General features: G+C 39.8%; 1 protein-coding gene across 5 annotated transcripts in view; it reads left to right on the top strand.

Moving 5' to 3' along the window:
- The window catches only part of atp8a2 (ATPase phospholipid transporting 8A2), a 112,440-nt gene that overhangs the window by 41,860 nt on the left and 58,520 nt on the right, over positions 1–12,060 (top strand). For 4 of the 5 annotated variants that reach the window (XM_022682716.2, XM_022682721.2, XM_049486153.1 and 1 more), the window contains 6 exons: positions 8,757–8,802; positions 8,888–8,928; positions 9,304–9,377; positions 10,419–10,488; positions 10,952–11,079; positions 11,728–11,839. In XM_022682716.2, coding sequence (XP_022538437.2) covers positions 8,757–8,802; positions 8,888–8,928; positions 9,304–9,377; positions 10,419–10,488; positions 10,952–11,079; positions 11,728–11,839 — 471 coding nt within the window. The remainder of the gene's footprint in view (positions 1–8,756; positions 8,803–8,887; positions 8,929–9,303; positions 9,378–10,418; positions 10,489–10,951; positions 11,080–11,727; positions 11,840–12,060) is intronic. The other variant, XM_049486159.1, reaches the window with a different exon arrangement.

Below are 12,060 nucleotides of genomic sequence, written 5' to 3'. Positions count from 1 at the left end.
CTGAACAGGTGAGGATTCAGTTGCATTTAGAGACAGAAGTGTAAGTGAAGTTAGAATATTTGATGATCACCACCCCACCTCATCCCTACACCTCAAACCATCCCAAAAGCATTTGATAAAGCTCTGTTATACCTCTGCTTCACAGCTCAATTCTGTGGGTGGAGGTGCTTTATTCTCCTCTAGTATATGTCTAGTATATGAGCAGATGATGTTCAACCACACATCAGGGTGGGAGAGGACGCTGGCGTTGTTTGTTCGCCGCTTCTCCTGCCAAGTTTAGATCTTAGATTGATTTTCTGTTTTTACGTATTTTATTTGTTTTGAGTCTGGTAGTTTTGGAGTTTTTTTATCGCCAGATCCCTCCTCTTGGCCTTTCGGGATTTACTGCAGGACAGTACTACTGTATACATTTTTGTTTTTCACTTTTACTTTTTGGCCTTTCGGGATTTACTACAGGACAGTACTACGGTATCCATTTTTTGCTTGTTATGGTCACAGGAGAGCTCTTACCTGGACGGCGTTTGCTTGGTTCGCTAGTGACTGCCGCCGGCTTGATTCCTTCTCTACCGGCATGATGTTGAGCTACTCCGTTGGTCAGCTGATGAAGCTTAACAATCCTGCTGTCCCAGCGGGTATATCAGCTATCAAGCAACTCGGACTACTTCGTCGGCCTCGATACATTCATAGGAGCTCCCGGAGAAAGTTAGTTTTTTCTCACTCTGGACACGCCATTCCATCTTTCTGGTCAGCTGCGCGTTCCGTCGCAAAGCAAACACGTCATCAGAATGCCGCTGCCCTTCCAGCTAAATGCATCGGCGTTACCATGACAACGCTACCCCAGGAGCAGGAAAGAAAATGTGGAGTGGATTTTAAGCTACTCCGGTTAATTCAGAGGCACACTTCTCCATTCAATATTAAAATTGAACAGCTAAACGCACAATCACTGACTAACAAATCGTGTTTTATACATGATCATATTTTGGACAAGCGCTTGGACTTGATGTGCCTTACAGAGACCTGGCACAAACCAGATGTTTTTTCAGTTTTAACAGAGTCCTGTCCTATTGGATATCACTATCTTCAAAAAGCTCGGAGTAAAGGTCGTGGTGGTGGTCTGATGGTCATTCATCATAATAGTCTAGAACTATCTCCACTCTCCCTGCCAGAGTCGACCTCATTTGAGTGCCTGGCCTTCAAATGTAAAACTTCCCCTGCTGTGCAGATATTACTCATTTATCGTCCACCCAAACCTAACCCACTTTTCATCCCTGAGATGCAGAATCTGCTTTCATCATTTTGTGCAGTTTCTACTAACACTATCATCCTTGGGGATTTGAACATCCATGTGGACAACATCTCATGCCGCCTTGCTGTTGAATTTCTGCAGTTACTTGACTGCTTTAATCTCAGACAGCTTGTTGATGTCCCCACACATACCAAGGGGCACACTCTTGACTTGGTGATTACTGACTCTGCCTTTGTTGGCAACTTATCTGTATACAGGGGTGATAGCGTTCCGGCGCCGCGCCGGAAATCCGGCGTAGCGTGGCTCTATAAAAAAATATATATATATATAAATAAAATAAATAAATAAATAAATAAATAAATAGAGCCGGTTCAGGTATTAAGTCCCGCCTCTCAGTAGAAACAGCCAATCAGCTTGCTGTTTTTTTTTTTTTTTTGCGGAGGAGCGGGGGAAGCCCCTCCCTTGCTGTGAGATTTAGCAGCGGGATCGGACGCAGCAGCTTCAGCTGATTTAAAAACAGATCTGGATATACGGAGATTTTTCTCAAAAAAAGATAACGGTAGGCTAAACACGTAAACTGTGATGATATGTTTCTGATAGCTGGTTAAAAATACACTTCTTGTATCAGCACACAGATTAAACCCACTGTGATTAATAAACTGCAGCTGTGTTAGTGAGTTAGCTTGATAGGGAGTCAAGGTTTTAGAAAATAAATAAACTATATATGTAATGTTCAACTTGCCCTGTACCTGATCAGCTAATCACTATTTCACATATTTCACTGTCGTTATTAGTTTAGGATTACAGGAGAAAATGAATATAGCTAATTAGCTAGAAGCCAGATGTAGTGGATAGTAAGAATTTAGTACAGTACTTTATGTTTGTAGTTTAAAGCAGTTTCTTAACCCTGATCACTGAACTAAAATTGTGTTTTCCACAATTCCACAATCATTTCACCTAGATTTTCACCTGATCTTGATTTTCACCTAGAGTGACAGCTGTCACAGTGAAAATGAAGCGGAGTTATGAAAGTGGTTGTGCTAAACGAAAGAAACGGGCAGAGAGCAAAAGAATCGCAGATGCACTGCCAAAATTCACCTCCTTTTTTACACCTCCTGAACCGATCAGTGTTTTTGGGGCCGATTCCGATCGCCGGTCGTCTTTCACCACGATGGGCCGATCGCCGATACCGATCTTGGGCGGGGCCAAATGCCACATTAATGCCACACAGGTGCCTGGCAAACCTGGCTGGTACAGATTCCCCTAATTACAACCACACCAAAGCAAACACTGGTAATTTACGCTGCTAGTAAATAAACATGAATGTTACTGACCAAAATAAACGCTTTTTAGGAGAGATATAAGTTCTGTGTAAATATTTATAAGACAATAGCTGACAAAATCAGTTTTAATGACGTTAAATAAACATCACTGTGACAGCGCTAGTCGCAGTTTCACCGCAGTAAAGGACGAGGAGGTGAATCACTTATCTAACCAGCCTTTACTGATTTCTGCTCCAATAACCCTTTCAATAACCTCCAATAGCCTTTAATAGTCTTCAGTAGCCTTCAACAGTCTAACCTTGCAGCCGTGGTGTGTCCACTAAACTCCGTAGTTATAAACATCATGAGGTTAGCAGCGCGCTAACTGACCTGTTTATAATGTAATCCGAGCAGTGCCTCCGTGACAACTGCTGCTGTTAGCTGCTTTGGCTGAAAGGTGAACTGTAGAGAGCTGTATTATCCGTTTTTAAAACCTTTTCCTACACAGATGAACTTAAAAAAAACGTGTAAAAACGCTCCAGACTGGCTGAGCTGAGCTCTGTAGCCCGTGGCAGGGCTGTAGCTGTGACTGAGTAAAGACAGCGGGGGCTTGTGCTGCTGCAGCTCCCACTAGTGGTTGGATGAGGAACTGCAGCTTCTTGTAAGTGAGCAGTTTCACCGGTTTCACCAGTTTCATCCACACACAGCTCTGATAAACTGCTTAACCCTAAACTCCTGAATCAGATCGGCTAAAATCATAAGAATATCTGCAGAACAGTGTTAATATGCAGAAGAATATACAGAACAGTGTTAATATGCAGAAGAATATACAGAACAGTGTTAATATGCAGTAGAATATGCAGAACAGTGTTAATATGCAGTAGAATATGCAGGATCAGGGTTGAGAAACACTGCTGTAATGTGACTTCTGTTCATTTGTAGTTCACAGTAAGACCACATGTCCTGACGTTTATAAAAATCTCTATGAAACATAAAGTTCCATTATTTTACTAATAATTTTCTCACATTTTCTCGCTAAAGTTACATTATTTTACACCATCTTAAGAAGAGCTCTCAGTAGACAAAATAAAAATAAAAGTGCACTTTTTTTACAAGAGTGGAGAAAATGTAAATATGAAAATGAAAACGTTATCTAAAATGTGTCACTTGACAATAAGGTTATACACAGACTATTAAATGTTTGAATAATGTGTCAACATTTATGCCTATGTTACGTCACATATGCAGTCTGTTGTCCCTCCCCAACATCCCCCCCCCCCCCCCCTTCCTCACCCTGTTGAAACAGGGAAAAAAAGTTCAGGCTCAGGATTTTTTTTCACTATCACCCCTGCTGTATATGACTTGGGTGTGTCCGATCATCAGGCTGTTTCCATGGAGTTGACATTCCCCCCGTCCCTCAGAAAGTCCAAGCGTGAAATTTCCTTTAGAAACTTGAAGAACATCAACTCAGAAGCCCTGACAGCTGAACTTCAACACCTTAATGCAAATGTTTCATCAGCTGATGATGCAGTAGATTTGAGTAGAGTAGATTTGAGTCTCTGAGTAGTTTGTTGGATATTCACGCTCCAACCAAAACCAGAACTGTCACCTTTTCTCGCTCAGCCCCCTGGTTTACCAACGAGTTGCGAAAGATGAAGGCAGCTGGGCGTGTCCTTGAGCGACGTCACAAAGCATCTGGCCTCACTGTTCATAAGTTAGCTTATCGGGAACATCAAAAGGCCTACTCAAAATCCCTTAGAGAGGCTCGGTCTCAGTTTTACTCAAACATTATTAAAAACAGTCCAGGAAACTCCAAGCAGTTGTTTGCTACTGTCAATCATCTTCTCAAACCACAAGTCTCCTCACCTACAGAAATTACAGAAGAACACTGTAATAATTTCATGACCTTTTTTAAAACAAGAATTGACTCCATTCATTCGGACCTGTTGAGTGATTCCATTCTACCTGTGCAGACTGTCTATTCACAGTTTGAGGTTTCTCAGCCTCTAAACTGTTTTCTGGAAGCCTCACAGCAAGTGGTTGAAGACATCATCAGCAGGATGAAAACCTCCACCTGTGCTCTAGACCCTTTTCCTACAGCTCTAGTGAAAACACACAAGTCTGCCCTAAGTCCTCTGATCACCACTGTAATAAATCACTCTCTTCAGGCCGGCCATGTCCCATCTCCTTTAAAAACTGCCATAATCAGACCATTTCTCAAAAAACCCACCCTGGATCCTGAAGTGTTTGCAAATTACAGGCCCATTTCCAATCTCCCCTTTCTTTCCAAGATATTGGAAAAAGTAGTTGCTGCCCATCTCCAGGACCACCTAAAACACAATAACCTTTTTGAGAAATTTCGGTCTGGTTTTCGCTCTGCTCACAGCACAGAATCAGCTTTGGTTAGAGTCACAAACGACCTACTGATGGCTGCTGATGCTGGTTTCTCTTCCCTCCTCATCCTCCTTGATTTGTCTGCTGCATTTGATACTGTGAACCATGGACTACTCCTAAACCGGCTACATTACACCACTGGACTCACGGACACTGCCTTGGCATGGTTTTCGTCGTATTTCACTGACAGAACACAATGCATCTCCATCGGAAATACAAGGTCTCAGACACACAGTATGACCTGTGGAGTCCCCCAGGGGTCAGTTCTTGGCCCCATTCTCTTCACTATATATATGCTCCCTCTTGGTGATATCATCAGTCGCTATGGAATTTCATTTCACTGTTACGCTGATGATATACAACTTTACATGAAAGTAGACTCCTCTGCAGCTTCATTAACATCGTCGTCATCATCATCATCATCATCATCAACCTCCCAATCAACACTTGCTGCCTGTTTGGAAGAGATAAAGTTGTGGATGAAACTAGTGCTGGGCGATATAACGATATCGATTTGTTTCGCGATAATTTTTCCCTCGATGACGATGATAAGCCTGTGCAATAGAATTCGATAAACATTCATTTCCATTTCCGTCTAAGTGGCGCGGCAAACAACGAAAACACAACGTGTAATCAATCCAGAAGACGCTGGAGCAAATTAATAAATAGTTAAGAAAATTGTAATAGTTATTCTCATGCATGCAACAAAAAACCCTAAAGAATAGTGGAGTATGGCCCGACACACGCAAACAACCATAGTGTTTGGACTTTGGGAATAAACGGCCGCACTGTTCAGCACGTTTTAAATAAATTTTAAGTAAATTTTAAGCACTAAATGTAATTAATTCAATTTATATTAGGACCTCGGGGCAGGTGCTGCAAAAATGTGTATGTGGGGCGCGGATTAAAGGAAGAGGTTTTTTTGCGGAGCGGTAACAGGACAAAAACACCTTAAGAATGATGTCTAAATGACTTTCCTCTAATATAATATAATTTAACATGGTTTAAGGATATAAAATAATTTCTAAACAAACGAACTTTTTAATATTGAGCTTATGGCCCAAGTGCAAAAACACAAAATCATTTATCATTTAGATTATCTGCCTGAACGCGAGCCCGAACCCGAGCTTGAACGCCAGCCTGACTCAGGCGCTGCATGAACTCGGGCCGGTCGAGAACACCGCTTTCCTCTCAGATTAGGCGGAAGAAAATGGTCTTTTTTTTAATGTAACAAATCACACTGTGATTTTTGTGATATTTCCCCAATTACAGCTCAGCTGCGCGTTTAAAGCTCAACGCATGAATTAATCGGTGCGCTGTGCGCCGCGCGTGCTCGCGGGGGATTTGACGCGTCTGTCAAGCAAGTTAATGGACCGTTTTGGGGGCAGAGATTAAGAAGTACAGCAGGTACATCTCAGATTTGTAGTTTAATGCTCTACTAAATTACTGGCTTTAAAACTGGCTCATGATATGGTCGGTTCTGGCTGGATTTTTTCCTGCCTACAGGCTGCATTTGACGGAAAGCAGCTCCTCAGTCAGACAACAGTGTCAGCATACAAATCGTGTGCGTTTCCTACAGGACAAACCATTTAAAAGTGCAGATAAACTCATTAAAAAATCACACAGTGTCTGTCTGGCTTAAAATACTTTTAATGAGGTACAGCTTTTAAATTAATATATCAACATTCATTAAAAATCCGTGAGAAGTTCTGTATGCTAAATGACAAGCTAAGCTAATAACATTTAATAATAACAGAAAAATAGATATGAATTTGGAAAATAACCAACTAAAGTGAGCTCAAAATACAATAATAAATATAATCTAACGAATTTCAAAATATAAATTAGAAATATTGAACTTCAATATTAAATTCAACTTCAACTACAAAAAACGCAAGGACCGATAGAACATAACGAACAGAAAAAAATAAATTTGAAATTGGAAAAAAAGTTCAAAATGCTAAAAGAAATAAAACCTAACGAATTTCAGAATATAAAATCTAAATATTGCACTGCAGCAGTACAAAAGCCTAAGTGCTTAAACAAACAAACCAAAAAACAGCCTATCACAAATCATTTTTTGAGCCCGACCCAGCTGAGGAAAAGGTGGGAAATCTTTTTTTTTCCGGCTGGGTCTTGGAAAACTTTGTGGTGAATTAAAGGGGCCGAGTTGCAATTTTTGTTTTACTTTAATCAGTTTTTAATCCGTCTTTTTAAAAACAAATATTCCAATATTGGCTGCCAATCAGTGCCCAATATTCTGAGCTCAAAAAACGCTATTCGGGCCAGCCCTACTAATCTAATATAATTTAACATGGTTTAAGAATATAAAATAATTTCTAAACAAACGAAATATTTAATATTGAGCTTATAGCCCAAGTTTTTTTTTCAGTCATGGAAAATTGGAAAAAATTGGAAAAAAGCCCGAGTTCATGCAGCGCCTGAGTCAGGCTGACGTTCAAGCTCGGGTTCTGGCTCGCGTTCATGATTAATTTGTTTTTTTTAAAAACTAATATTGGAATATTCGCTACCAATTACTGCCAAATATCCGGAGCTCAAAAAATGCTATTCGGGCCAGCCCTAATAATTATGGAGATACAGAAAAAAATATTGTGATAAAACTTCCATCACTCCCTTATTCTCTCACTAATAAAAACAAACCTTTAAGTGTGACACAAAGTGATTTGATTTATATCGTGATACATATCGATATCGACTGATATGGAAAACTATATCGTGATAAGATTTTTTCCCATATCGCCCAGCTCTAGATGAAACACAATTTTCTCCAGTTGAACAGTGCCAAAACTGAAGCCATCTTGGTTGGCACCCCACATCAGATACAGTCATCATCCATAACCAGCATTGCATTTTTCGATGACAATATTCCTCTTTCTTCATCAGTCACAAATCTTGGTATAAGATTTGACCCCCAACTTACTTTTGAAGCCCATATCAAACACCTTTGCAAGATTTCCTTTCAACACCTTAGGAATATCGCCAAACTTCGCTCTACTCTTTCCTTACCAGATGCTGAAAAATTGGTCCATGCTTTTGTCTCCTCTAGATTGGATTATTGTAATGCACTCCTCACTGGGATTTCTAGCAAGAGCCTTCAGAGACTACAGTACATCCAGAACAGTGCTGCTAGGATCCTGATGAGGGTGCGAAAATACGAACATATTACCCTTGTTCTTCATTCCCTTCACTGGCTTCCCATCTCTGCTCGGATTGAATACAAGGTCTCTCTCCTTACTCACCAGTGCATCTATGGCACTGCCCCCCCCTACCTGAAAGAGCTACTTACGCCGCTGACCTCATCACGATCCCTACGCTCTAAAAACTTAAATCGCCTTTTCCTACCTAGAACTTAGCTTAGCACCATGGGTGATCGGGCATTCTGCGCTGTCGCCCCTCGTCTATGGAATGCCCTCCCAGACCATCTGAGGGCTCCCCAGACGACTAAGTGTTTTAAAAAAGGACTCAAAACATTTTTGTTTAGCAGAACATATGATTTTTAATAACATGTTGATTGCCTTTTTTGTTTTATCTTTTATGGTGATGCTTTTACGTTGTAGCACTTTGAGATTTGCCTCAAATGTAAAGTGCGTTACAAATAAAATTTATTATTATTATTATTATTATTAGTAGTAGTAGCTGAATGCATTAATTAGAAGAGGTGTCCTCAAATAGTTGTGTAAGAAACCATTTAAGTCTATTAGAGATTACTGAATGTCTCCTAACTTCAGAATAAGTTATATTAGCCTTATTGACCTTGTTATGACTGATGAACTATATTTCTTGTTACATATGTTGGAGTTTTATCACTAAACAACTTCTATTTTTTCCCACAGAAAAGGCATAAGGCAGACAACACAGTAAACAAGAAGAAGACCACAGGTTGAGTATTGTTTGTTCGTTAGTATATCAGATATAATCTTGTGTGAATATTATACTATTTATTTATTTCCTTCTTTTCTTTCAGTTCTGCGCAATGGAGCGTGGCAAACCATCATTTGGAAGCAGGTATCCACATCTTTCCATTTTTTCAGATTTGTTCCTATCCCTCCCTCCTCTTTCTTTTTCCCCTTCTACCTACTTTTCTCTCCACTTTCTACGGCTGTTTGTCTGTTTTTTTTCTTGTTTCACTTACTACAGTTGCTGTGGGTCAGTTACCAATGCTTACATTACTGCCCTCATGTGTACTTTATTCCTTTGTTCTGTCTGCTCATGTTCTCCATTCTCTCCTTCTCTGTCTCTCTCTCTCTCTCTCGTTCTGTCTCTCTGTCCCTCCCTCCTCTTGTTTGTCTCCCCTGCGCTCTGTTCTCCTGGACCTCTCGCTCATTCTCATTCTGGATCTCCCCCTCCTCATGCTGTCGCAATGCTGCACCTGCCCACTAGGTGGCAGTGGGAGACATAGTGAAGGTGACCAATGGGCAGCATCTCCCCGCTGACATGGTCATAGTGTCCTCCAGGTCAGCAACACTGTGTGTGTATGTTGTGTGTATGTGTTTGTGTGTATGTGTGAGTTGTTAAAGCTGTGTTTGCATGTGTGTATGTGTGTGTGTGTATGTGTATATCTGTGTGCAAACCTTTGTGGTTTGTTTTTTTGCAGTAGAAGTGTTGGATATATTGCACTGTGAATATTTGCAGACAATTTTGCATACTCTTAAGGCTCATTTATGCTAAGTGTTAAGGCCCAATACCATTTCACCCCTTGGCCCTACCACTTACCCCTTCCCCTTGGAACAGTGTTACAAGAGGAAGGGGTGAAATCCTCCCCCTAGGAATTGGGACAACCCTTCAAGCACCCAATACAGATATATAATATATCAGTGGAGCGCTAAAGTTCAGTAACCTAGCTGCTGGATACCTTATTAACTTTAGGGCATTATATGTCTTGAGGAAGGGGGGAGGTGGTGCAGAAAAAAATATTATTTTCTATTCCTTAATTTCAAAGAATTTCTGAAAATAGCTTTGATTAGCTTATATTTCTTCCCAATGTAAAGGACATATAGAAGTATGTGGGCAGTGACAGTCACATTGTTTGAAACAAACATTACATTCATTTTTTACAGGGAGTATAAATGAGCCACAAGAGTGTGTCTCTGTGTCAGTTTGATTTATTATGACTTTTAATGCTATTTAAATGTTTTGTTGGGTTACTGTGTTAAAAGGAACAGTCTAGCATTTCTCTACTTGCATTTCTCTAGTTTCAATTAGCTACAAAACACTTGTGTTGGTGACACATATAAACATGCATAGAACACATATAAACCTAATATAAAAGTCCTGCATCGTGGTGTTTTTGGTGGCATGCCTAAATAAGTGATTTTATGTTTAGCTTTATAGTTTTATTTTTGTTTAACACAGGGTGTAATTGATTTCCTGCCATTCATTTCTGTCTTAGAGCTCTTCAGCTACAACTGTTGGAATGGAGTGTTTTGTTAATGTGATGTGAACACTGTTTCGCACTGATTATATCATGGAAATGTTTGGGTTGTTGTTTTCTGCAGTGAACCTCAGGCCATGTGCTACACTGAGACATCCAACCTGGATGGAGAAACCAACCTGAAAATCAGACAAGTTAGTTACACACAGTGATGTTATTGGTTTCTGTACTCGCTTAGTGCTAAAATCATCTGTATCTGTACCTTTATTTCACTTTTGGTATGAACCAAGAATGGGCGTGGCCTAAACTTGAAGGTTGCATTAATTTTAAAGTGTTTAGGCTTTATCCTATTTATGCTTGTTTAATTTCAGAATGAGTTTTGTTAATTTGTATTTAGGGGATTGTTTATATAGAAATTTGTGACAGTAAAATAATTATTAATAAATAATTTTAAAGGTCAATGAGGCTTTGTTTAGGTTAGGCCACTCCTTTACCACTGAAATATAATTTTCTAGATTACAGGTCTAACCACTGCAATCAGTAAACTGAGATAAAATTTAATCATCTGTTGGACCCTCTGCTGGTGTACAGTATATTTATTATGATGTGTTTACTTGAAAGTTACAGCTTGTAAATGTGGGCACATGTGTTTGGCAGGGTCACTCTCTGACGGCCAGCGTTCAGTCTGTGGAAGAGTTGATGGGTCTGGCTGGTCGGCTGGAGTGTGAAGGGCCTAACAGACACCTTTACGATTTCACTGGCACACTGCGCCTGGACAACCACAAGTATGTGCATAATTGCTGTGATTTAATGCCTCTTTTTCTAGTTTAGGATAAGGGTTAGTTTTAGTTTTTGGGGACTAGGATTAGTGCTTGTGATAGAATCAGTTTGAGTTAGGTTCAGTTTAATGCATTAGGATCAGGACTATGTTTAAACCCATGATAAGAGTTAGGTTTAGTGTTTGGACAATAGGATCAGGGCTGGGTATAGAACACAGGTAAATGTTATATTAAGGTTGTGGAGATTAGAATCATGACTACGATAAGGACCAGGTTAGGGATTAGAATTAGGTTGAGAACATACGGATCATGGGTTATCTTAGTGTAGGGTTTTCTGATTAGGTTTAGGACCAGAGTAAGAGGAAGAGGTATTTTTTGGAGGAATATGTTTAGGATGAGATGTAAAGTAGGACCAGAGGTGTTTTGAGTTATGTGGTGAGATTAAGGTTAGGTGTAAAGTTGCTATGTGGTTTGGTGTTGAGGAAACACAGTACAAGTACAAGTACAGTAAATGTAATTGTTATTTAGTTGAATGTTAAATAAAAATAAGGGAAGTATCCTTTTGAAGTGTGCCATCTAACTTAAGCATTACCTAGTAATGTATATGATATTCAATATTCTCTCCTACTAAACATTTAATTCTGTTCTTTGCAGTCCAGTTCCTCTGGGCCCAGACCAGGTGTTACTGCGCGGTGCCCAAATTAGAAATACACAGTGGGTTGTGGGTATTGTAGTCTACACTGGCCATGACTCCAAACTCATGCAGGTAAGTAGAACATAATATATAGTAATGGGAAGTTAGCAAATAAAAAAAGTAGGCGATGTAACTTTTTTCCCAACTGATTGTACAGCTCTGGAAAAAAATTAAGAGACCACTTCAGTTTCTGAATCAGTTTCTCTGATTTTGCTATTTATAGGTATATGTTTGAGTAAAATTAACATTGTTTTATTATTTATTCTTTAAACTACAGACAACATTTCTCCCAA

Source organism: Astyanax mexicanus, chromosome 1 (assembly GCF_023375975.1).
Source record: "Astyanax mexicanus isolate ESR-SI-001 chromosome 1, AstMex3_surface, whole genome shotgun sequence".
NCBI classification, from domain to species: domain Eukaryota; kingdom Metazoa; phylum Chordata; class Actinopteri; order Characiformes; family Acestrorhamphidae; genus Astyanax; species Astyanax mexicanus.
The sequence above is the reverse complement of the archived record's forward strand: the minus strand, read 5'-3'. Positions and strand labels throughout refer to the sequence as shown.